At 33.7% G+C, this 26,511-nt stretch overlaps 3 protein-coding genes across 5 annotated transcripts; 1 reads left to right on the forward strand and 2 right to left on the reverse strand.

Moving 5' to 3' along the window:
- Nucleotides 1-2,523: 2,523 nt before the first annotated feature.
- Nucleotides 2,524-5,920, forward strand: LOC130941609 (uncharacterized). The gene is made up of 2 exons (XM_057870169.1): nucleotides 2,524-3,752; nucleotides 5,409-5,920. The coding sequence occupies exons 1-2, from the start codon at nucleotides 2,967-2,969 to the stop codon at nucleotides 5,622-5,624; spliced, it is 1,002 nt and encodes a 333-aa protein (XP_057726152.1). The 5' UTR covers nucleotides 2,524-2,966; the 3' UTR covers nucleotides 5,625-5,920.
- Nucleotides 5,921-6,761: 841 nt separating this feature from the next.
- Nucleotides 6,762-12,095, reverse strand: LOC130941664 (shewanella-like protein phosphatase 1). Of its 3 annotated transcripts, none has more exons than XM_057870223.1 (10): nucleotides 11,699-12,095; nucleotides 10,469-10,569; nucleotides 10,179-10,292; nucleotides 9,433-9,645; nucleotides 8,798-8,933; nucleotides 8,468-8,643; nucleotides 7,852-7,940; nucleotides 7,596-7,665; nucleotides 7,068-7,182; nucleotides 6,762-6,979 (listed from the first exon to the last, which is right to left on the reverse strand). In XM_057870223.1, the coding sequence occupies exons 1-9, from the start codon at nucleotides 11,904-11,906 to the stop codon at nucleotides 7,093-7,095; spliced, it is 1,197 nt and encodes a 398-aa protein (XP_057726206.1). In that variant the 5' UTR covers nucleotides 11,907-12,095; the 3' UTR covers nucleotides 6,762-6,979; nucleotides 7,068-7,092. The 3 variants fall into 3 exon arrangements, with proteins under 3 accessions (XP_057726206.1, XP_057726205.1, XP_057726204.1); XM_057870222.1 differs by having other exon boundaries at nucleotides 7,596-7,650; nucleotides 8,798-8,954; XM_057870221.1 differs by having other exon boundaries at nucleotides 8,798-8,954.
- Nucleotides 12,096-22,180: 10,085 nt separating this feature from the next.
- On the reverse strand, nucleotides 22,181-26,012 carry LOC130942165 (pentatricopeptide repeat-containing protein At1g03100, mitochondrial-like). The gene is made up of 3 exons (XM_057870861.1): nucleotides 25,649-26,012; nucleotides 25,363-25,413; nucleotides 22,181-24,857 (listed from the first exon to the last, which is right to left on the reverse strand). Exon 3 carries the CDS (start codon nucleotides 24,849-24,851, stop codon nucleotides 22,503-22,505), a length of 2,349 nt encoding a protein of 782 aa, XP_057726844.1. The 5' UTR covers nucleotides 24,852-24,857; nucleotides 25,363-25,413; nucleotides 25,649-26,012; the 3' UTR covers nucleotides 22,181-22,502.
- Between the last annotated feature and the right edge of the window lie 499 nt (nucleotides 26,013-26,511).

A 26,511-nucleotide genomic window follows, 5' to 3' on the forward strand; every position in this document is an offset into this window, starting at 1 on the left:
GGCTGGAGATGAGGCTTCTTGATAGACAAAATACCATTCAGAAGTAAATAACTGATCAACAGTCCCAGAGTTCATTGTTTGTGCTGCTGAATAGTATGAATATGGAAGATCTTCAGCCACTGCTCTAGAGAAAAAATCACAATCTCTAGACAATTTTAATTTTTTCACAACATTTGAACAACGTTGAGCACCATATAATGGATACTCTTCCAATTAGCTAAAAATATAATGGATACTCTTCCAAAAAAGGGGCTAACTTAATTCAAGAATCTAAGAACATAGTTGGTAGCATTCAACAATTAGAAAAGGGGCTAACTTAATTTCAGCTGATATGAGCACAATAGATGACTAATAATTATGAACAGAATGGCCATGCAAGTTGCAAAGGTGCAAATTATTACTACATTACTACTACTTCATATTTACCTAATAATTTTGTTACAAATTGAAAGAAAGATCTCAGCTTAAATATGGACCATGTGAATATGAGAATCCACCACTAAGAGTGCTTCTGTTTCTACCAAACAGAGAAATAAAATGAGCTTCTGTGAAATTATGGAATAATTAAACTTAGTCTTAGCTCTTAAAATAAAATGGAACCAGAATAAACATGATGACCATGATTTCTAGATTTAAAAAACAAGATATTACAATTAGGTCATAGTTTACACCTGAAATAGGGGATTTCCAATTGAAACTGAAGATGGCTTTGAAAACGATACATGATTCTTGTGAGCTCGATTGAGAGAGAATGGAGAAGGACCAAAGTGGGAGGAGCCATGGCGGCAACAGAGAGAAGGAGTGACGGCGGCGCGGCAACAGCGGAGCGATAGGCGGCTCGAGCAAGAGGAGCGACAGTGGCACGGCAGCAACAGAACGCGACAGCGGTGCGAGCAAACGGAGTGACGGCGGCACAACCGTGACGCCGACAGAAGAGAATGATGGTTGTTTCTGAACTTGGTGGCGGATTGGTGAGGAATGCAGAAAAGAAAAGGATAAAATGAGGATTGGTGAGGAAATTGGGGGGAAATGGTGTTTCTGGACTTGGAGGCGGGAGGGGGCGTGGGGATAGTGTTTCTAGCAATAAAAATCGATAGTATAGTTGATGATTTTATACATTAAATCCACACCATTTATTTGATTTTAGAAAGCAATTTAAACTATTCAAATTTATTGACGGAAGCTTTGTCGATATTTTAAATATAAAAATAGAAGTTCGTCGATTTTAGAATAAAAGTATTTTCACCCCCAACTCGTCGATCCTATGACGGTAGTTAAAAAAGGTTTAATGCAATATAAAAAAATCGACGGTTAGGCTGTCGATTTTATTAGTTTATTTTTAATTATCTGTTTTTTAAAATATCGACAGCAAGTCGTCAAAAAATATCGACGAAAGAAATAGCCGTCGATTTTTTGCGTCAAAAAATACGCTTTTTCTTGTAGTGGTTGTTCATAGTTTATATTTGAATTTTCGTTACTACTTACTTTTTTGTTATTTATATTTGACATTTGTCAAAAAAAAAGTCATTCTTTTTTCAACTATACCAGCATTAAATCAAAAAGTGAAATCATTTATAAGGAAATACTATTATATAAAAAAGTGGTGAATTTCACTAATTTGAATGTACTTTTTTTTTAAGACGGTGTTTATTATAACTAATTTTTCTTGAAAAAAAAAATATCAAACAAAGATCTTAACTAAATTTATTTATTTTCACAATGTACCTAATTCATTTGAGCATAAAAAAAGCACAAATTAATGGTCAATAAACTTCTATCAAAAAATATTGAACCCAAATATAGAATAGTGACATTATTATTTTTTTTAAAAATAGTGGTGAATGTATTTTTTCTCGTCCTAACAAAACGGAACGTGTGCGACGAGTTTTGCTAGAGGTCTATAGGAGCAACATTAATATTCTTTTTCATAGTACATGTGAAAGAATGAAAAAAAATTATTTTTGTTTGAGTATTTTGATCATTAATACTATTTAAATTTCAAATATTTCGAACTGTTTTAAGAGAGATTATATGCCAAAAAAAATGACGTTATTTAATGACTGACAACGTATCAATTAACATTTTAGCTAAATATATGATTAACAGAAATAAATAAAAAAATTAACGTGAATATATTTTTAAAATTTAGAATTTAAATTGAGTTTATTAAAATTTTAAAAATTAATTTAATATTTATATGAGTATCAAATTTTAACTCAATAGACAACAAGAAGAGACTTAAAAAAAAATAAACAAACAGAAAGTAAAATCAAAATTTAAATTTTTTAAATTTTAAATTTTTATTTTAAAAAATAAAATATAATCTCTTATTATTTATTTTATAGATGAAATAAAAAATATAAAAAAATTATTTAAAAATAAAAAATTATACTTTATAAGATAAAGTGAAATTCAAAATCCAAAGACAAATCCGTAATATCGAATTCTACTGTTACGTGCAACAAAACACTATAATTATTCTTCTACCTCGTTGGGAGAAAAAAAAAAAAAAAAAGAATACGATTCCCAACTTATTGGATGAAGTAAGAGGCTAAGAGCCCTAACGTACCAAAAGGAAAACAAAAGATTCAGAAAGTCTACGCATCGATCAATCCATCACTTTCCAATTCCGCCTCTCATTCTTGACTTCTCTAAAACCTGTATCAAAGCTCACAACTCTGAAACCCTGCAAATCCAGAATCACCATTATCACCATCCATGGTAATGAAATTAACCCTATCTTAATCGTTTATGGCAATACAACAACAAACCAAAAGTCAAATTCAAACCCTACGCCCAAGTACAGCACCCCAGATAACCCCACCTTCTAAAAATCCAATTTTTCACACACCAATTTGGATTCAAAACCTAATCACATAGCTTTCCCACTTTTGTTTTTTTAATTTTATTTTGTCCCTCTAGCTCAAACCCTAAATTGAAAAGGGAAAAGAAAGTTTCCCAAATTCATGGCCACAGACGCAACCGCCAAATTTCAAAAGAACCCCGATTTCCGGCGGGACTTCCATCCGCCGGAGAATCTCCCCGCCGCCGTAACAACCGCTGCCGCAGCACACGACGGCCTCCACTTCTGGCAGTTCATGATTGCCGGCTCCATCGCCGGCTGCGTGGAGCACATGGCAATGTTCCCCGTTGACACCGTCAAGACCCACATGCAAGCCCTCGGCTCCTGCCCCATCAAGTCAGTCAGCGTTCGTCAGGCCCTCCGTTCAATTCTCCAATCGGAGGGTCCCTCCGCTCTCTACCGCGGCATCGCCGCCATGGGCCTTGGCGCAGGACCCGCTCACGCCGTCTATTTCTCTGTCTACGAGACCTGCAAGAAACGGTTTTCCAGTGGAAACCCTAATAACCCCATTGCTCACGCTGCTTCTGGTGTTGTCGCCACGGTGGCGAGCGACGCCGTTTTTACCCCTATGGATATGGTGAAGCAGAGGCTCCAATTGAGCAATAGTGCTTACAAGGGTGTTTGGGATTGTGTTAAGAGGGTGATGAGTGAGGAAGGGTTTGGGGCGTTTTATGCTTCATATAGGACCACGGTTTTGATGAATGCACCGTACACGGCGGTGCATTTTGCAACATATGAGGCTGCGAAGCGAGGATTGATGGAGGTGTCGCCGGAGAGCGTGGATGATGAGAGGTTGGTGGTTCATGCCACGGCCGGGGCTGCTGCCGGTGCTTTGGCTTCTGCAGTCACAACGCCGCTGGATGTTGTTAAAACTCAATTGCAGTGTCAGGTATATTGGTCTATCAATGATTATTGTTATTGTTATCCCAAATTTTGCATTTTGTTTTAGTTTAATTGAGGTTGTTATTGTTATATGCTAAAATTTGTTTCTGTAGTTTACTATAGTCTGAATGGCATAGTGCATAACTGTAAGATTCAGTGTATGAACAAGGATGATGATAGCTTCACTGAAACAAGCACTCAGCAATTCTGAAATTGGTTTAAGCAGTTAGTAGTTTCCTGTTTTAGACTTTTTAGTACTAAAGCGTCATCTTTTATGACGAGTCTTAGAAACCGCCTTCGCCTGTTTGCATGACAGATTAACGCTATGTATATCTGCCCTCTTTGGATCCCATCAGTTGGGAGCCTTGTGCTGTAGGCTGCCCTTTGGGTTTATTTGTTGTATGTAGAGGTATTGTATTGTTGATTATGTTGACTTTGACCATTGGTTGCATGTATGCATTAGCCAACTGGTTAGTATAGTGGCCTAGCTGTATTATTGATCTAGGTAACGCTACTCTGAATAATGTGCTCTTCCTAGAATTTATGTCCAGTTCAGATATGTGGAAAAAGTAGTGGATCACAATATTCTACAAGCTTGAGGGTGTGATAGTTAAATTTCTGGTATGGGGCCTAGATTTCTCATTTTTCCCTATCCTTTAGTTGTTAGAAACACCTGTTTTGCATAAAAAGGGGACAGTAAAATTGGCAGGAAAAAATGGTAATTGTTTTAATGCCATCTGTTCCTATGATTCCACCTAAGAAAATGTCTACTAATCATTCTGGTTTATATTGTGGTGATATCGATTCCATGTGAAAGTTATTCTGCAACATCAATGAATAGTCCATGAAAAAAGTAGTCAAACAGGAACTACTTTGATTAACACGGGTAAAGGATGAGTTTAGATTACTTTAGGAGTACAACTTTGGATAGTCCGTTGTACTGAAATAGCAATTTATGTGTCTGATGGTACTAATTGATCCATGTAGACAACTCCATTACTTATCGATGCTGAGACTTGGTTGCGTTGCCTTGGAGTTCATAGGACATAGTGATGAGATTGTTGGGATGGTTACAGGTGACCGTAGTGGGAGTGTTGAGACTCAACGAGGATCAAACTGCTCCTAGATCTTGATTGCTTCAGAGATTTTTTGGTCTGCCTTCCTTAACTTCATTTTTTCCCTACCGAAGCCAAGATGAGAAAAGTGAGACTTTACAGATGATACACAAGTAGCATTGCATTAGCAAGGGTTACGGTCATGTTCAAATCTTGCATATGTGATGATTGAGTTGAACTAGAGTGTAGCTGAAGACATGGTCTATGATAGTCTACAGATTTGTCATTTCTTCCATTTGACTTTTGACTTTTGATGCATTTTGTTTATTAGTTAAAATAGAATGACAACATTTTTTTTTTGTAGATTAGCATCTTCCCTTGGCATATATTTTTTCGTTTTTCTAATTTGGTGTTTTGATCTAGTTCAGTTGATAGTTTATTTGGAAATTGATGGATTGTGCAGCAACTTATATTATATGAATGTTTGGTATCCATTGGCATATGCATGATGCCATAAATCAATTCAAGGGGGTGTTTGGATCATCTCCTTTTGGATGCTTTCATTCATTTTATTGGAAAGTTGATCTTAACATTGGTCATTGGTGCAGGGTGTCTGTGGATGCGATAGGTTCACAAATGGTTCAATTCAAGATGTAATTAAAACTATAGTGAAGAAGGATGGATACAGAGGATTGATGCGAGGATGGATTCCAAGGATGCTGTTTCATGCTCCTGCAGCTGCTATCTGCTGGTCTACATACGAAGCAGGAAAGTCCTTTTTTCAAGATTTCAATCAACCAAAGGATGTTGACACTGTCACCTAAATAACACTTGAGTTGGAATAAAGCGCTTCAAATATGACTGTGAAGAACCAAGCTTTTTCTAGCCCTGAATTGGATTAACCTATGAATGAAGAAACTATTTTATTGTACACAATCTCAATTTTAATAATGAAGTTGATCCTTTTTGCTGTGGTTTGAATTTTGTTATTGTCATTGGACATAACATTATTCTATGGATTACACCTTTACTTGAAATTTTGGCCTTGGTTTCATGACAATGTAAACTTTTTTTCCATGAAACATTTAATAGAGAAATTAATAGATGTCATTTCACGTTATCTATGATTTCTTTTGTTCTCCACTTATTCCACTTGTTCAACTGTTATCTATGTTTAGTTATTACATTTATTGTGTGTAGACATTATATGTTTAAAATCATTTCAGTACAAAAACAGTCAACATTGCAAATTTGCAATAAGTGCATCAAATATTGGCAATTGTAGATGACAATATTGTAAACCTTTCAACTAAAGTATATCATTCATGTGAAGCATTTTCTTCAAAATCAGTTATTTTCATGAAATTCACAATACTATATGATTAATGCACCTAGACTCATGAAGAATTGATGAAGACAGGAAATAAAATAAGCTATGACCAACATATGAAATGGGATGCTAAAAGTAATTTTCTAAGATAAGTCTACAAATAACAATATCTTAACACATCCTGAACTAAAAAGTATCGAGTATATATTTGACACCTAAATTAATCTCAAAATTTTAAGAGTTTTACTTTTAAAATTAAAACTACACCGATTCTAAAAAAATGTAAAGTAGTCAATAAAAAAATACGAAGATCTAGCTCATATATACATCAATGGGGAAGAGGGTTATGGTATTTTGTAGATGCTATTCAGTTGTCTTCACCATTTATCAACTAGGAAAAATAGAAAACCAGAGTGTGAAATTTACTGAATGATTTTATTCATACTTTGGGTACTTGGAGAGACAATGAGTGCATAGAATTTCATTTATATTTTGTGCGAAAAAATATAAATGCAATATATGATAATGAACCATTTTATTTGGATTTTTTTTTTGTCATAAACCATTTTATTTGGATGATAATGCGGATACCTAACCAAATTGTAAAAAAAATGAAAAATTAGTTATCTTCCTATCATATGATTTCACACAAATAAACTTTCACAAGACATTGAAAATTTGATATCGTATAAATTATATGGCATGGGACAACATTTTTGAATTGTCAAAGTTAGTTATAGAATCACAAGGTGAAGCAAACAACTAACAACAATGTGCATTGAATAAATTTGCCATTGTTGGACTTCACTAATAGCTGGATGCATGCAACATGTACTTTCCTGCAAAATACTGTAAAAATAAAGCAGATTGCATCAGTGGAGATTGTTCTTTTAGTTTATATTTAATCGACAAGGGACTTGTAATTCAAGATGCATACCTAATAAACCATGTCCTTGTCTCTTTTAAGTGTATGCAACAGCCTGAAGTTCTTCACTGTATCTGTCCCGTTTGCTTCTTATGACTCTCACTTTATCATCTATAATCTCTAAAACCTGTAAAATACGACGTTAGTAAATCTCAACAGCATCTCCATGTTAATCGGGATTATTATAAATAGAGACAACTACCTGATTATCATATGATATCAATTTGTAGTTATATGTTATCGGTGAAAGATTGAAACGCTATAGATCAAATTTACTCATTTTCACAGTAACCTAAAAGTCGAGCTGCTTTCAGTGCTGGAAGCAATGATTAATTCCTCATGGTTAATTCATGAATTTTGTTAGGAATGGGAAGTGGGTGAAGTCTAAGGTAAAGACTTAGAAACACTTAACTTTTTTCAAATAATATTTAGTAAATAACAAAGTAAATATAATTCTAATAACATAAATACTATAGTGTGAATCATATCTCAATATCTCATAAACAAGGACACTGTGTATAAGCCCTAAAAGTTTGTTACCTCTGGTCTTGAATTAAGAACTCCACTGGACATTCCAACATCTACACGCCATATGCTGCAATTGTATTTACTGTCAGGAGGCAGAGAAGTTATATCAATGAATGGCAGCAATTTTTCCGCAACACACCTCAAAGATGTCCATAGAGTGTATGTGCATTTATGTTGAAGTTAAATACAAGTAGAACAAGAATATAAAAAATTAGCAGCTTTTGAAAAGCGGGACAATATTGAGCCATATGAAGTAATCCTCACTTACCAATTCACACCTATAGTTTGAGGAGTATGCCCTACCACCATTGCCTTGGCACCAACTGCTTGCAGAGTCTCCTCGAGAACAGAACATACCTGAAAATCATATTGTTTAGTTTCAAACCGTCTATCACACAGTCCAATTCAGGTTGAAACAGAATTTTGTTACTCAACTGACTGCAATTATATCACAAAATAAATAGTGGAAGTTGTTAAGTAATCACATTGGAATTACAAAATATATGACAGGATAGTGTAACAACTGTACCCAAAATAAATGCAATAGAACAACAAGAACTCGGATAGGAATGAAGGGTAAAGGAGGAATTCTCTTAGCCCCTGTTGCTGCCTCAATAGAATCTTTTTTTTTTTGCTCCCACCCTTCTCAGGGTACATAACAGATAGCATAAAGTGCTCACACTTCTTCCATAAAATAACCAGACATTTTTGCATAGATGAAGTCATAAACAGTTTCTTAGATTATTCTAGTTATTTAATAGAAGAGAAAAAGGAAATTTGCACTTGCACTGCATGAAGTCTCTACAGTTTCAAAGGGGTGCAGGTGGGGATAACATATTTCTATTTACCATACATAGGATCTTCCTATTAATTGAAAAATCTACCTGTTTATCCTCATAGTCCACCAAATCTGGTGCATCCCTTGAATATAGACGATTCCAAACAACACTGTCATAGCCTCTGGTGGCAATAAAAGGGATATTTGGAGTATTGTCATTCTGTCTCAAGCCTCTCATCCACTCAGATACTTCTTTGTTCATCTTCTCTATGCCATATGCAACTGTAGAAAATGAAAGCGGGAAAAGAATCATAAAGAAAATGATATCAGGCACATGGAATTACAAAAGGTTGGAAAATTTTAAAGCAGCAGTGAATGTTGTTGTAGTAATTAGTAATTCGGTATGACTTCGAGCTCAAGTTAACAAAACCATTACCATGGTGAGGAAGAAGGCCACCATGACAGAACACCCAGTCATTGACCTTAAGTACAACAGCATGTCTTGCGAGCTCACGTGCCAGTGGGCCGCCAGGCCTAAAGAGGATTGATCTAGCAATGACTCCCTTTTGCCTCTGTCCTAAATAATTGGAAAACTTCATCAAAAACAATAATAGAATATCACATCACAGTAATATAGCTTCCTTCATGAAAAAGGTACAAATTAGATAATACTTATAAAGTTTCTAATGATGTCCATATGATCCCAGATACAATAAAGATATAGTCAAATAAATTACTGAGCTACCCATCTTTAGCTATTGATCAAAAAGAAACTTTTAGTTGGGAAATAACCTCAAAAAGGACATACCATAGTCGAGTTTGGGGCCCTTCATGCTTCATCGAAAGTATTTGCTATAATTTTATTATATTGCAATCAAATTCAATACAAAAGGGAACTAGGACTACATGTGATCATATTATATGCAAGATATATCAACATGTTGGGTTTGGCATGCAATCTATTTTGAAATTAAAACAATGTAGTTTGAAAGATTAACTTATGCTCCGAGGGCACAAATTATGCAATAATGAAAACAAGAGGCACACATTAAGTAGAAGTAGTTATGATACCTTCACTAAATTCCAAGGACCCCAGTAACCATTGGACATTGTTCGTTGTTCTTTCCACCTTTCAAACACATCAACCCAACCGGTAAAAGTTTCTTCCCAGCCATCCTCTGAATCATTGACATATTCCAAGAAATCATTGCACTCATCGAATGCCCCAGAATCAACATATCTAAAATCACCTTCCACATTCATAGTCTCATGGTTTCCATTTACCTAGATCAGGCAGATCCAATTATGGAAAGTTAATTGAAAATTTAAATAAGAGAAGGTAATAACAAGATTCTTCAAATTTTACAAATAGCTTCTTAATAATTCATCGAGGTTTAATAGGAATTATTTTTCTATTCCTTTCTCCAAGCTTAAGGGATTATTCCAAGCTCTAACATACAAGTCATTTTTTAAAATTAATTTTAAAATACAAGAGAAGATCAATCTACATTTCTAGTATTTCTATAAAATATCAATCCGTAGAAAAGAAATCCAGCAAATCATTGCTTAACCTATCAAATATTTTCTTTTCATATCAACTCATACGATATATTTCTGGTAATGAGACTCAAATGGAGACGAATGTTTTACAATTAATAGAGGAAGCTACAGTATTATGTGTAAGAAATTGTCACCTCCTTGCCAATTCTTTAACACTCAGTTATTTGAGACAATAACTTGAGTGGTTTATTAGTTTGTAACTTTGTATGACAGCGGCTAAAGTTCTGTCTCATGGTTCAAAGTTAAAAATGGCAAACCTGAAACACAGCTCCGCCTTTTGCCTTCGCCTGTTTATCCAATGATCGCAGCAAGGACAAGATAGCAATTTCTTCTTCACCTCGATCTAGTATGTCTCCAACTTGAATCAACACCTAGAACAAGAAATAAAAATAAACATCTGTAAAGTGATAAATCTCAAACCAAAACCTTTCAACAACTTTAGAATATCAAATTCTAATTTTATACACATTGGCAAAAGACTAGTGACTCAAATTAAAATTAAAGTTTAAAACTAAAAGCTACCGGTTTCTAAAAACAGGACGCATACCGTTTCTCCACCAGTCCATAAGTCTTGACCATCAGAACTCAATACACCAGCCATTTCAAGTGCAGATCTAGCCTGCTTAAGATCTCCATGTAGATCTCCAACTATTAAACGAAAATTGGCTCCGGTGAGATATATAAGAGACAAAAAGCATGCATTGCTGAAAAACATTATGTCTAAAACTAATTAACAAGAAAAAACCCTATAACCATTTTAATAGAATCAATCAATGGAAAACATCCCCATCCATTGAAACTTTCACTTTGACATTGAGAATTTCATACTAGAGTTCCACCATATAAGAGAATCAAATAACATAAAGCATGTATGCAGCTCATCATATAGTCTGAAAATTTCAATAAAAGCAATTAGTAGTAAAATAAGTGCATTGCTGATCCTATAAGAATTCCATCATGAAATACTTGAGAGTAGATGCACATAAAGATGTGCTTAAGAGACTAAAATTTTTACAAATGGAAACTGAAACTTTAATAACATTTTATACCTAAAATACCTTCATTTCAATTAATTAATTCCAATTTTACCATTTGTACAAATTAAATTAGAATTTAATTCTTGTTTCAATTTCTATCTCCCACTTTGCACCAAACAGAATACTGAAATTTATTCCAATCTCAGTCTCTTAGTCTCTCTTAGTCTCTGTCTCTCTGCCATCTCTATCTCTCCAACAAAGGCTACCTAAGAGATTACTTCCACTTAGCTAACTCCAATTAGATTACTCCAGTTCAACTTTAAACAAAAGAATCATTATTCTACATTTGCTAGGGGAAAAATTTCATGAGGAAGACAGGACGAATATGATCCCCATTTTGAAAATGCAAATAAATATTATTTCAAGCATTCAACCAACAAAAACTAATCCTTGTCCACTAGTCTGAATATATGAATAAAAAGACGCCACTATGCCTATCATAAACTATGTTCATGTTTAAACTATCTATATTTAAAATAAAAATTTAATTTTAATGTATTATCCGTATAAAGCGATTTTACATTTGCAACCAACGATGTAACATTATGTCAACAAAGTTAATTATTTTTTAAATTCAAGTCAATGATCATCCAACAAAATAAATGTGATTCCATGTAAACGTTTTATGCATCAAAATTACACTCTCAAAATAAATCTTTTCATCCCTTTGAGCATGTGCAAAATTAAAAAAATGATGAAAATTAAAAAACACAAAGGAATATAAAGCAACAGAGACAAACCAGCGAGAATTCTGCGACCAGGAGCAGAAACAAAAGTTGGAGGGTCTCCACTAACAACTATGGGCTTCAAGGCACGTGCTGATACACTATGATTATTGTTACTATGAAGAACCAAAGGAGAAGGAGGAAGAGAAGTTTCAGTGAGCTTTGGAGAGTGAGAAGAAGATGGTGGAACTGGCAATGAGTTCATGAGACACAGTGATGCCATAGCTTGATGAGAAACACCATCTGCTATAATAATGCTATTGCTATGTGCTTCCCATTATACACTGTGAATGAAAAAGAGAAAGAGAGGATGTGTGTTTTTATGCTCATGACACGAAGCCCGCAATGCTCAAAGAGAGAAATTTCGTGAGCCAAGCGTTTTGGAATCTTGTTTTTTTCCAAGGCCTCTCCTTTGTGGATGGCAACTGAGAAGATAGCATTTTCATATGTACAATTTTATTTTATATTTTTGTTTATCTATATATGCTAGACTAGATTCGTCCTTTCAAGACTTCAATTCAATTAAAATAAAATAAAAAATAATCGGAAAAGTTTGAAATATATTAAATTTTACATATTTCTCACGAAAAACTAAGCCTAAATAAAAAAATTTACCATATAAAATATATATTAAAATATAAATTATATAATAAAAATAATTTAAACAATATATATTTTTATTCAAATAAATAATAATTAATTTTTTATACATACATAATATTTTTATTCAACTAAAATGAGATCGGTGTATTATGTGGACTCAAATAAATAATAAAAATAATTAATAAATATTATTTTAAATACATAATTATGAATACAAATAAATTTTTTTAAAGGTATATTTTTAAAATCATAAAAGTTTAATTATATAAAAATATACATTGTAAATCTATGAACATTCGATAATTCTATGTAAAATAGTTATTTGTATAATTTTTAAGGTTATCTTTATTAATTTCTATTTTAAATATTCAAGCTTCACATATTTATATTAACAACTATTTTGATAAGTACAAATAAAATTTATTTTTCATTGTATAAAACTAAAATATAAATATTAAAATAAAATCAAATAACATTGAATAACTACTTGAATGGATTCAAAAATTATTTTTTTAAGTTAACTATCACTACTTCTAATGATCTTATAAATGTGAATTACTTTTTAAGTATCTTTGTAATAACTCTATATAATGTTTTTTTATTCTCTTATTGTGACTATCATTTTATCATAATTTAACATTATAAAGACTGAATACAAACTAAGTTGTAATTTTATCTAACATTATTATAATTATTTCTATTTTTAATTTGTAAAACTATTAAAGTAAATACCAAAAAGTTTAAAATTTAATATATTTGTTGATATAAAATTGAGCACATGTCAATGCTCAATCTGTAATAAAATATAATTATTTTTTATAGTGTATGTCAAGAAAAAAGATTGCCTCTAATGTGTGTATGCATGTAAATTATGTATTTTATATAATATAAATTGAATAATGAAGAAGACATTGAACATTATTAAAAGGATATTTTGATTATAGGAGGTCACCTTATTAATTATTGTGAGGACTAGTACAAAATATAAATTAAATAATTAAAATGACATTTAAAATTATTAAGAGAATAATTTAGTTGAAAGGACTATTTTGCTAATTATTGTAGGAACCATTACATAAGGAAAAAGTATAAGTAACCAACAAAATTTTTCAATAATGTGTGAACAATGTGAATTAATAGGATTAAAAAAGTAAATTTAAATTAGTAGCATTAAATTAAGATATAATGGGTGATTTTTCATGTTGTAAAATAAAGGATATATCAAATAAAGATGTATAAATAGAAGACCCTATTATTAATATAATTAGCTCAATAATTATTATATATATATAATAATATTATATGTTGTATTGTGTATATATATACAAAGATAAGAAAAAGTATTAAAAATAAAGAGAGAGAGATTTGCATTTGATACTATCTCAATATAATAAAGATGGTTAATATTGCTATTAATATTATATGTAAAGAGTAATAGAAAATAGAATTTAAAATACTTATAAAATAAAAGAAGAGAAAGAATTGTAATAGTAATATAAGGAGAAGGGTATTTGATTGTAACATAAAAAGAGAATAATATTAAGTTGTTGTAAAGAGATAGAGAAAGGGAAGTATTTGTAACTGTTGTTATTGTTGTGTACGTATAATCACAAACCCATGCCCTATTTATACTTGTCCAACATTCACCTTTTCAAACTTCATTAATATAAAGTCTACCATGGGGAAACAAAGCACCGCATATATTTAATATTGCACAGCCCAATGTTAACTTGATGGACATTCATTCTTATCGTAACACTCCCCCTTGAATGTCCATTTAGGATTATTGCCTCGTTAAAACCTTACTAAAGGAAAACCCTGTGGGAAAAACCTTAGTGAAGGAAAAAGAGTACAATATCCTTTGTGATGGAGACTGCCTCATTAAAAACCTTGTCAAGAAAAACCCAATGGAGAAAAAAAAACTTGACCAAGGAAAAAAGAGTACAGTCTCCCCCTCTTGCCGACATCATTTAATGTCTCGAAATCGGCGCATCCCAATCTCATGTACCAATCTTTCAAAGGAGGATTTTGGGAGTGACTTTGTAAATAAATCTGCCAGATTGTCGCTTGAGCGGATCTGTTGGACATCAATCGTCCCTTGATTTTGAAGATCATGAGTGAAGAAGAATTTAGGAGAAATATGCTTTGTTCTATCACCTTTGATGTATCCACCCTTAAGTTGAGCAATGCATGCTGTATTATCTTCAAACAGGACAGTTGGAGCTATCTTATGATCAATCAGTCCACATGATGACAGAATATATTGAATCAGACTCCTCAGCCAAAAACACTCGCGACTAGCTTCATGAATCGCCAGTATTTCAGCATGATTAGAGGAGGTTGCTGCTATCGTCTGTTTCGTGGACCTCCATGATATAGCTGAACCGCCATATGTGAATAGGTATCCTGTTTGAGATCTCCCTTTATGTGGATCAGACAAGTATCCGGCATCTGCATAGCCAATTAGTTGTGACTTGGATCCGTAGGGATAAAATAATCCCATATCAACCGTTCCATGAAGATATCGAAAGATTTGTTTGATTCCACTCCAATGTCTTCTGGTTGGAGAGGAACTATATCTTGCTAGTAAATTCACAGCAAATGATATATCGGGTCGCGTATTATTAGCAAGATACATTAGCGCTCCAATGGCACTAAGATATGGTACTTCAGGACCAAGGATATCTTCATTCTCTTCTTTAGGACGGAATTGATCCTTTTTCACATCTAAAGATCTTACAATCATTGGGGTACTTAATGGATGTGACTTATCCATATAAAATCTCTTCAAGATCTTTTCTGTGTATGTTGTTTGATGAATAAAGATCCCACTTTTATATGCTCGATCTGCAGGCCGAGACAAAATTTAGTTCTTCCAAGATCTTTCATCTCAAACTCTTCTTTTAGAGTTTTTATAATTGTTAGAATCTCTTCAGGAGTCCCAATGATATTTAAATCATCAACGTACACAGCAATTATAATGAATCCAGAAGCAGTTTTCTTTATGAAAACACACGGGCATATATCATCATTCTTGAAACCGTTTTTGGCCAGATACTCAGTAAGACGATTATACCACATTCGTCCAGATTGCTTTAGACCATATAAAGATCTTTGCAATTTGACTGAGTATAACCCTTGTGAATATTCACTGGATGATTTAGATATCTTTAGTCCTTCAGGGACTTTTATATAGATATCCCGATCTAATGAACCGTATAAATAGGCTGTTACCACATCCATTAAATGCATATGCAGTTTATGATATGCAGATAAACTGACCAAATAACGCAATGTTATCGCATCCACTACAGGGGAATACGTTTCTTCATAATCTATACCGGGCCTTTGTGAAAAACCTTGTGCCACAAGTCGGGCTTTATAGCGCACAACTTCATTTTTCTCATTTCGTTTTCTCACAAATACCCATTTGTATCCAACAGGTTTTACATCTGCAGGTGTACGGACTACAGGTCCAAAGACTTCACGTTTTGCGAGTGAGTCTAATTCAGCCTTCATGGCTGCTTCCCATTTTGGCCAATCATTTCTTTGTCGACATTCTTTAACTGATCTTGGCTCAAGATCCTTACTTTCATGCATGATATCTAATGCCACATTATATGCAAATATTTCATTGACAATTGTCTTATTTCGGTCCCATTTCTCTCCTGTAAAGACATAATTTATCGAGATCTCATCATTTTCACTATTTTCAGGTACCTGAACGTCTTCTGGCGTTATATCAGAATTTTGGACAACTGCAGGTGTCTTTACTATGTCTTTTTCAACAGGAATATTATTTACCTCTTTTCTCTTTCGAGGATTTTTGTCTTTGGAACCGACAGGCCTGCCACGCTTCTGGCGTGTAGTTGCTTCCGTGGCTATTTGCCCTACTGGGACATCAATTCGAATTGGGACATTTTCCGCCCTGCCACGCTTCTGGCGTGAATTTGCTTCAGTGGCTACTTGTCCTACTGGGACGTCAATTCGAATTGAGGCATTTTCCGCTGGTATATAAGATTTGGTTATCCTCTTTGTATCGGAAAATGCATCAGGCAATTCATTTGCTATTCTTTGCAAATGTATAATCTTTTGAACTTCTAGTTCACATTGCCCTGATCGAGGATCTAAATGCATCAACGATGATGCATTCCAATTAAGTTCCTTTTCAGGAAGCTTATTCTCTCCCCCTAATGTTGGAAATTTTGATTCATCAAAATGACAATCCGCAAACCTGGCTTTAAATACATCTCCAGTTTGTATCTCAAGATACCTCACTATAGAGGGAGAATCATATCCAACATATATTCCCAATTTTCTTTGGGGTCCCATTTTGGTGCGATTAGGTGGTGCAATGGGAACATATATTGCACACCCAAATATTCTTAAATGGGAAACATTTGGCTGCTGGCCAAAAGCTAATTGCATAGGAGAGAATTGATGATAACTCGTTGGCCTCAAACGAATAAGTGCTGCGGCATGTAAATAGCATGCCCCCAAACCGAGGTTGGGAGATTTGTTCTCATAAGCAAGGGTCTAGCAATTAATTGGAGGCGCTTAATAAGTGATTCTGCTAACCCATTTTGTGTGTGAACATAAGCTACTGGATGTTCAACACTTATTCCATTAGCCATACAATAAGCATCAAAAGCTTGGGAAGTAAATTCACCAGCATTATCAAGACGAATTACTTTAATTGGATTTTCTGGAAATTGTGCTTTTAATCGAATAATTTGAGCCAATAATCTCGCAAACGCCAGGTTGCGAGAAGATAATAAGCACACATGTGACCATCTCGAAGATGCGTCTATTAGGACCATAAAATATCTAAAAGATCCACATGGTGGATGAATAGGTCCACATATATCACCTTGAATCCTTTCTAGGAATTCAGGAGACTCAAATCCAATCTTTACTGGTGATGGCCTTAAAATTAACTTTCCCTGAGAACATGCAGCACAACAAATTCACTAGTTTTAAGAATCTTCTGGTTCTTTAGTGAATGTCCATGAGAGTTTTCAATAATTCTTCTCATCATGGTTGTTCCCGGATGACCCAAACGGTCGTGCCAAGTTATGAATTCATTTAGGCTAGTAAACTTCTGGTTTACAGTGGCATGTGATTCAATTGCACTAATCTTGGTATAATACAGCCCAGATGAAAGTGAGGGTAATTTTTCTAATATAACTTTCTTATTTGAATCATGAGTTGTGATATATAAATACTCATGATTTCCCTCATTCATCGTCTCAACATGATATCCATTTCGGCGAATATCTTTGAAACTCAACAAGTTCCTCAGAGACTTCGTAGATAATAGTGCATTATTTATTATAAATTTTGTTCCTCCAGGAAACAAAATTATAGCTCTTCTGGAGCCTTCTATCACATTGCCTGAGCCAATAATAGTATTAACATATTCCTCTTTTGGCACAAGATGGGTAAAATATATATCACTTTTGAGAATAGTGTGCGAACTTGCACTATCCGCAAGGCATACATCTTCATTACATATCCTTGCCATTCTCTTCAAAAACAAATAATAATAAAATAAGTAGTATGCACAGATAAATTGAATACCTGATCAAAATTATTTTTCTAAGAAATATTGCACATAAAATAATGTCATATACTAAAATTTTATTTTAAAACATGACATATTCATTGATTTCAAAATTCATAAACATTAATATTTCATTATTTATGTACATCACATTTGAAACTTAAATACATAGAAAATAAAACTTGACAATAAGTTCTTTACATTATTTATTTACATATATACTTCACAACTCCACATATTAAACTATTCCATCATTGATCAAATGACCAATATTTCCTTCAGGGTCCTCAAAGAAATCAGATACATCATAATGAGTGGTGGAGTTCTCAGCATCATTTGAAACAAAATTTGTTTCCTTTCCTTTGTCGTTCTTTTTCAAAGATGCCTGGTAAAGATCGACTAGGTGCCTTGGGGTACGACAGGTACGTGACCAATGGCCCTTTCCACCACAGCGGAAACACTTCTCCTCGGTTGATTTATTCTGCCCGATCTTCCTTTCTTTGTCCCACTTCTGGTGAGATCCTCTCTTTTGAACATAATTCTTTTTCCTTCCATAATTTTTCTTGTTATTAAAAGCTTGCCATTTACCTCTTCTGGGGTAATGATTTGCCACATTTACTTCAGGAAATGGGGCGGCGCCAGCTGGGCGCGCTTCATGATTTTTCAATAACAACTCATTGTTGCGTTCGGCAACAAGAAGGCAAGAAATTAACTCAGAATATTTTTTAAACCCTTTCTCTCGATACTGCTGCTGCAGGAGCACATTCGAGGCATGGAAGGTTGAGAAAGTTTTCTCCAACATATCATGATCAGTTATTTTTTTCCCACACAATTTCATTCGTGAGGTGATTCGAAACATTGCAGAATTATATTCATTTATAGATTTAAAATCTTGTAAACGCAAATGCGTCCATTCATATCGGGCTTGAGGAAGTATCACCGTTTTCTGATGATTGTACCTTTCTTCAAGGTCTTTCCAAAGATCTGCAGGATCTTTTAATGTAAGATATTCATTTTTCAATCCTTCGTCAAGATGACGACGGAGAAAAATCATGGCTTTAGCTTTATCCTTCTGGGATGCATTATTTTCAGCCTTAATGGTATCTCCAAGATCCATTGAATCAAGATGGATTTCAGCATCTAGTATCCATGATAAATAATTGTTTCCAGATATATCAAGAGCATTGAATTCAAGATGAGAGAGCTTCGACATAATGAAAATATTACCTGAGTCTTCCCAAAGATTTGATCAGAGTCTCGTGCTGATAACGTGTTGTAAAATAAAGGATATATCAAATAAAGATGTATAAATAGAAGACCCTATTATTAATATAATTAGCTCAATAATTATTATTATATATATAATAATATTATATATTGTATTGTGTATATATATACAAAGATAAGAAAAAGTATTAAAAATAAAGAGAGAGAGATTTGCATTTGATACTATCTCAATATAATAAAGATGGTTAATATTGCTATTAATATTATATGTAAAGAGTAATAGAAAATAGAATTTAAAATACTTATAAAATAAAAGAAGAGAAAGAATTGTAATAGTAATATAAGGAGAAGGGTATTTGATTGTAACATAAAAAGAGAATAATATTAAGTTGTTGTAAAGAGATAGAGAAAGGGAAGTATTTGTAACTGTTGTTATTGTTGTGTACGTATAATCACAAACCCATGCCCTATTTATATTTGTCCAACATTCACCTTTTCAAACTTCATTAATATAAAGTCTACCATGGGGAAACAAAGCACCGCATATATTTAATATTGCACAGCCCAATGTTAACTTGATGGACATTCATTCTTATCGTAACAGTTCATATTGTTTAAAATAATCATTATTTACCTAACACTTCCCTTGCAAAAGTTAAAGTTAAAATAAGAAACATATTTGATTTTATAATAAAATGACATCTATAATAACATGTTGGTATGGCAAAATTACAAGTAATTTATGTGTTATTACTTGATTTTTTCTCATGTTTGTTAAAGGTTTATTTTTCTCCTTTAAAGTTAGAAAGTATCAAGTTAAGTTCTCGATTAATGTTCTCAGTACTTTTTGTAGAGTCTTGGGAATGAAGATAAACCTCCAAAAATCTAAGACACTTTGTTTCAAAAATATCTCTTATATTTGTAAGCAAATATTTACTGGTATGTCTAGTATTTGTTTCATTCAGAATCTGAAAAAATATCTTAGTGTGAATTTGAGTCATTCTCGTATCTTTAGATGAGAAGCTCAAGATGTTATTGAAGGATTCGATGTTATTGAAGGATTCAAAGGAGGTTGACGAGTTGGAAAAATAGATTATTAAATTAATTTGGGAGGATTTATTTGATCAAGTAGGTTATTTCATCTATTCATATCTATGGATACATATTTCTTTTTTTTTTTTTTTTCTGTTTATGGGTTGTAAGAAAATTGACTCCATTGCTCGTTAATTCTTATGGAATGGAAAAAGCGATGGAAAGGGTCTTCTCTTGTAAAATGAAAATTTTTAATTGCTCCTAAAAAAGGTGGGGGTCTTGACTTTAGATATGCTTATTATGTGAATGTGGCTTTGATCAGTAAATTGGTTTGACAAATTCTTAATTGCAAAGATAAGCTTGGGTTCAACTTTTGGTAGATAAGTATTTAGAGCATTGCTACAATTTGAATTTTAAAATCCCAAAAAAATCCTCTAAACCGTGGGCTTAGTATTGTTGCGACTCTTAACCATTTAAAAGAAAGTTTTTTCTTAACCAATCAATTTGGCATGACTCTTGGAGTTCTATTAGTAAGATTGGTAAATTTCTACCCTATATTCACATTTCTGACTTATACCTCTCTCTCAAAGATATTTGTGTTAATTCTACTTGGTAATTAGAGGGTTTGTCCACTCCTTTAACTCTGTTGTTAAGAATTATATTCTTGATATTATTCCTCATATTAGCATCAATCCTGGATGGTACTGCCATTCAACTCCTTCGAAGACTTATTCTACTAAGGACAATTATTATTGGCTCTTGAAGCTAAAGTTTCATTGGAGTGATAATGTTAATTGAAATTGGTTGTGGCGTTCAAAACTACCAGAGAATATTAAAATTCTTTTTTGGCTCCTGCCTATAGCTTTCTTTCTTTCTTTCTCGTCGTGGCTCGGCATTTTCAAATTCTTGCCCGTGGTGCAATGTGAGGAAGGCTATTTTTCACTGTTCTTTGGGTGTTATAGAATTTGTAATGTCTGGTCCATCTTGAGTGCGTCTTGGTTGGGCAGCGGCAGTTCCTCCATAGATCCCGCTATCATGTTGAGCTACTTTCGGCGGAAGCTTCTGAAAGAGGAATTCATCTTCTCCCATCCTCAAGAGGACTAATCCGATGAAAAAGTTATTTTTATTGCTCAGAGACTAGCTCAAGAGTTGCATAATTTTAGGATCTCAAATAGCCTTTTGCAGGTGTAAGGCGCTGATGTTAACTGGTCTCTTTCCCCAGCGAGCATGGTGAAGGTAAATTGCGATGTCAGCATTTTTCTTGATAACCTTCAAAAATTGCGTTGATTTCTGTTTTTCTTTTAACTTCTGTGTCGTGTTATAATTTTTTCTAAGACAACAAAAAAAAAAAAAAAGATAGATGGATAGATTCTTCACCGGAAAATTTTCTTTCAAAGAGTAAACTCAACTCTTATTTTATTCCATGTAAATGCTAGCACAACAAAACCATGAATAAATTATTTTTCAAATTAAATTGGTTTAAGACGTATTTTTGTTGTTGTCTTGGTTTAAGATGTATTTGCTTTCGTAAATTAGATTCAGCAGTATATTCTACCATAAAATTGAATATTTCCACCATAAAAAAATGAATCAACTCATCGTGTTTTGGTTGATCAAATTACATCTACCTGGCTGAAAAAAATGTGTTTTATCTTATTATTCTTATTTAAATTATATTTATAGATATTATATGACATTATTTTTATTTCTAATTTAACTTATTCATCTTATTTACTAAAGTTCTTTTTATTTTAATGAACAATAGTGCATTAATTACAAAATATAATGAAACTAACAAGTAACAAGCAGTATTTCTATTATTCTATGCAAAATGAAGTTGATATGTGTCTTGTAAAACTAGCAATAAAATCAACTACCAAAATATAGAACATCAGTGCATTTGTATCCTTGGCATTGGAAGGAAAAAAAAATAGGAAGCCAATTGCATTTGTCACTAATGAGATAATGCTGTTTACAGAATACAGCAATATATTAGACTATGGCCAAGTGAAAATCGATATTTTGCATAAAGTCGGAATTTAAATATAGAAAAAAATAATGAGAATCGGTTAAGAGAGAAATGGTTTTAGACTACGTAGTGAGTGTTTCCATGTTTATTTCCGCGACCTTCATACTAAACCTGTTATGTGGTGTGAGCCTATGTTACAAATTCTTCTCTTTGTTACAATCAAATTAATAGTAATACAGAAAATCTAGAAGTCTGAAAACTTCCCTATAGAAACAATGTGTTATCGTTTGCACATTGACATTACATATTTACATTAGTGTTTTAACCCAAAAATTCATGAAGGAAAATCTGAGAGTATAAAAGTTTACATGTCAAATTTCGTGAAGATGATGGCTTAAAAGAGAGAATACTTGATTCTCACTTTTTCAAGTCAAGCCTACCCATCTTTTGAAAGACAGTGCCGCTTCTCTTTTTCTGAGTTGGGATTCTGTTTGAACCTTCGGAGCCTTACCTTTGTATAGTGTTTTGTGATATTTCAAGAATAGCATTCGGTACTTGTACTTGTCAATAAACATGTTACCTTTTTCCATCATTGCAACAACTTCATTTGCTCGAGCAAAGAATCCACCCCTCACAAAAGTATAAAGCACAGAATCGAGAAGTTCCTGATCAAACTTCATTGAGATTGCGGAAGCAAGAGATTTCATTTCACCCCACAACTCTGTCACTTCAGGATACTTCCCTCCAACAGCAGCATACCCAGTCACCATAGAATGGAAAGTTTGTGCATTCGGTGTGTGGCCTAAGCTTCTCATCTTCTTCAGAGCATTCTCTGCATCTTGCATCAGTCTCTTCTTGCAAAAAAAATGGATTACGTTGTTCCAGTCATGAACTCCATAATCCACACTCTGTCCTTCCTTGATTTCCTGCAACAGCCCTTTCAGTAGTGCGGCTTCATCACTCTTTGTACCAGGTTTAGCCAGCATGCTAGAGTCTAGTTGATTAACTTTTGGAATCCTAGCCTCTTTCATCTCTTTAAAAAGTTGGAGTGCTCCATGTGTATCTTGCTGGATCACCTTGGATTGAATCATTGCCTCATAACAACTTGAGTCAAGTTGGATACCGGCCTTCTTAGCATCTCTCAAAAGTGACGTGACATCCATTACCCTGTTTGCTCGACAATATGCTTTCAAAAGAGAGGCATATACAGATGAACCGGTTTTGACTCCAGCTAGACGCATCTCATCAAGAAGGTCATGTGCTTGATCTAACCATCCAAGTGAAATGCATGAATTGATGACATGAACCAAGGCTGAACTATCATTGGAAAATGGGGAATCTTCCCTTTCTGCTTTGAGGAGAAACACTGTCAAATCCTTCATCTTGCCAGTCTCTAAAAATGCTTTAACTAATTTCACATAAATCATTTCAGTTGGTTGAAGTATACCATGTACGGTTGTAATCAAGTCAAATTGCACCTGCAACTTAGCTAGTAAAGAATCAAGAACAGCTTTTGACTCCGCTTCGAGTTTTAAGAAATTCCGATCTCTAGAAAATTCCTCATAGCATAAGACAGCATTGCCTGATGGCTTGTTATTTTCAAAACTATCCAACCCCCCATTGCTTCTCAAACTCTGGAGAGAAGCCAGTACAGGAGAATATTTATTATCAGTTGTAGCAGCATTAACCATAAATTTGGCAGCTGCAAGAGAATTCCTTGCTTCCTTAGCCTTCCTAAGCATTTCCAAAACCATGTTTGATGCGGATTCTAGATCCCCAAGTTTCAAATGGCACGTGAGTAAACAATTATAAAATTGTCGAAGCTGAACATCAGTTAGATTTGGGGCTTCCGCTATGTGCCTTTGCAGCTTCTTAAGTTCTTCTCTTCGCCCATTTCTCTCATACACGTGTGCCATTATTATCAGTAAATTTGCATCAGCTTTGGCACCAATTCGCGGCATCAAATCAAGAAGCTGCTCTGCTTTCCTAGATGTCTCAGATAAGAGACACCCTGCCAAAGCAATGTTAAAAGCTGTAGCATTAGGCTTCATGGCTATCAAAGGTGCATTGCTCTTTTTACGCGGATCCACTCTATTGTTTTGGAACAAATAACCTATTTCAAGAATCAACTCAGCAGCAAGATAACTTCCATCGGCTGTTTGTGACATGTGGGCCAAAACAGCAGACCAAGCATTAACTGGGGGGAAAAATTCCATATCTATCATTTTCCTCAAAATAGTTGATGCAAGAACAGGTAGTCCAGCTTTTGCAAGGCCAAAGCTAAGGTATATAAGAACCTCCTTTTCTAACAAAGTTTGTTTGCCTTCCTCAATAGCTCGATCTACCAAGTCATAAGCCCTTTCTAACCATTGCATATCAAGGCCATCCACATAACTTGTTACAAGTTGGTTGAAGACAGATTTTCTAGGAAATCCCTCCATCTGCATGTGTTGTTCAAATAATTTCCACGAATAACCTAATTGATTCCCCGCGATAGCATTTTGTATTTCCAGGCTTACTTTTGCTGGGTCTCGAGCCTGGACCAGAATTGTTTCAGGCACACTTGAGAAATAAAGTCCTTGAAAGGTAACTTTATTCTCTAATCTGAGAAGACGTGCTTGTAAACTTGAGTTGGCTAAATAAGAGCTAATAGATTTAACAATTGGTTTGTGACAGCTGTTGTTGAAAACTTGGGCAACACTATGATGGCAATTGGCAATAATGAAAGCAGAAGTGATATCTGGCTTGATTTTAAGTTTTCTTATTGTAAGCATCTTGAACTGTCAAAAATTTGCAAAGCAAGATCCCAGATTGAAGTCAATCAAAATCTGTAGATTGGCAGTTCTTGTTAACTAATTCCATAGACGATACAAATAACTCATGATATAAACAAAACGGAATAAGTATTATCGTGCATTAAAAAAGTTTTAACAAAAGTTTGTTTCCCTTTTTTTTATTAAAAAGTGCCACAGAAGGAGATTTTGTATCTAAACAAAACACTCATAATCCCTAACATATATTCATGAGACAAAGGTAGTAAAACTCGCGAGTCTAAGTAAACCTCTAGAGCTCTCATAGACTTGACTCGCAAAGTATTCTACATTAATAATTTAATTTCACCAATTACCAATCCTGAAAAACATATCAAATTATCAATTTCAAGTTTCAACATCAACATCCTAAGTTCCTAACATATGTATGCTATTCAAACTATCAATACCAAGTTCCAGCATCAGATACCTTGATTCATAATTAGTAACAAATAACAAGTAACGTCAGAAATACCTGAGTATACCTGAAAACATGTTTGAGCCCGAGTCTTCTCAATTCTACGACCTGAACCCCTAAACTTGTACAAGTTAACTCACTAGTTGGACAGACAAGAGACAACCATAAAAGAGACCGAAATTTTCAAAAGAAGGTTAAACAGCAACTCAGAAATAGCAAACTTATTATTAATTAGGATAAATAAATCACATTAATAGAAACTTGTTATTAATTAGGATAAACTCCAATTCATTAATGATGAAGCAAATTCAATGAAAAAATTGAGAGAGCAGTAAGTCTTAACCAGGGACGAGGGAGGGCAGCAACCACGGCGGACAAGGTTGGAAAAGACGGGGCGAAGAGGTGAGCAGAGATGGCCGGAAAGGAGAGCAGAGAGGCAAGTAGACCAGCGGGTGGCAGAGATGCTGGTGACAGTGATGCGGAAGGGCAGAGCACTGGCGGCAGCGACGCGGGCGGACAGAGACGCTAGCAGCAGCGCGCAGGCGACAGAGACGCCAGCGGCGATGCAGGAGTTGAATGGAGCAGGAGGAGATGCGTAGAACGGAGCAACAATGCCAGAGGCGAAGACTCTGGCAGAGTTGGAAGACAGAGAAGGAGAAGGAAGGGGAGAAGAGGAAGGTAGCAGAGGAAGGCGGCAGCAGCAGGAGACAAGGTAGGTGCTGGGTTGTATTGAAGAGGACTAATTCATATGTTTTTTTTTTATTTAATTATTTTAAAATAAAATTAATTAAAAAATTATTTATCAAATACTTATATTAGAAGTTTGATTGAAAGTAAATATTTATTGAACATTTTTAGAAAATAAAACTTTGTTGGAGTTGAAATATATTATTAAAATTTTGTAATATTAGTTTAAGTGTTTAATAAAAAAATCTCAATAATGTAAATTTTAACTAAATAAATTTATCAATTAAATAATACTATAATACTCTGTTTTTTATTAAATTGATTTTATATATATATATATATATATATATATATATATATATATAGTTTTAGATAAAATTTAACAAATTTTTTTATTATTATGTGAAATTAAATTTAATACAATAATTTTTATTTTAGTGAAAAACAAATATAATTTTACAATAAAGACACAAATTTATTGAATATTAAAAATATATTAAAATAGAGCTTAAGGTAGTG

The sequence above is a fragment of the Arachis stenosperma genome, chromosome 7, assembly GCF_014773155.1.
Source record: "Arachis stenosperma cultivar V10309 chromosome 7, arast.V10309.gnm1.PFL2, whole genome shotgun sequence".
Lineage (NCBI taxonomy): Eukaryota > Viridiplantae > Streptophyta > Magnoliopsida > Fabales > Fabaceae > Arachis > Arachis stenosperma.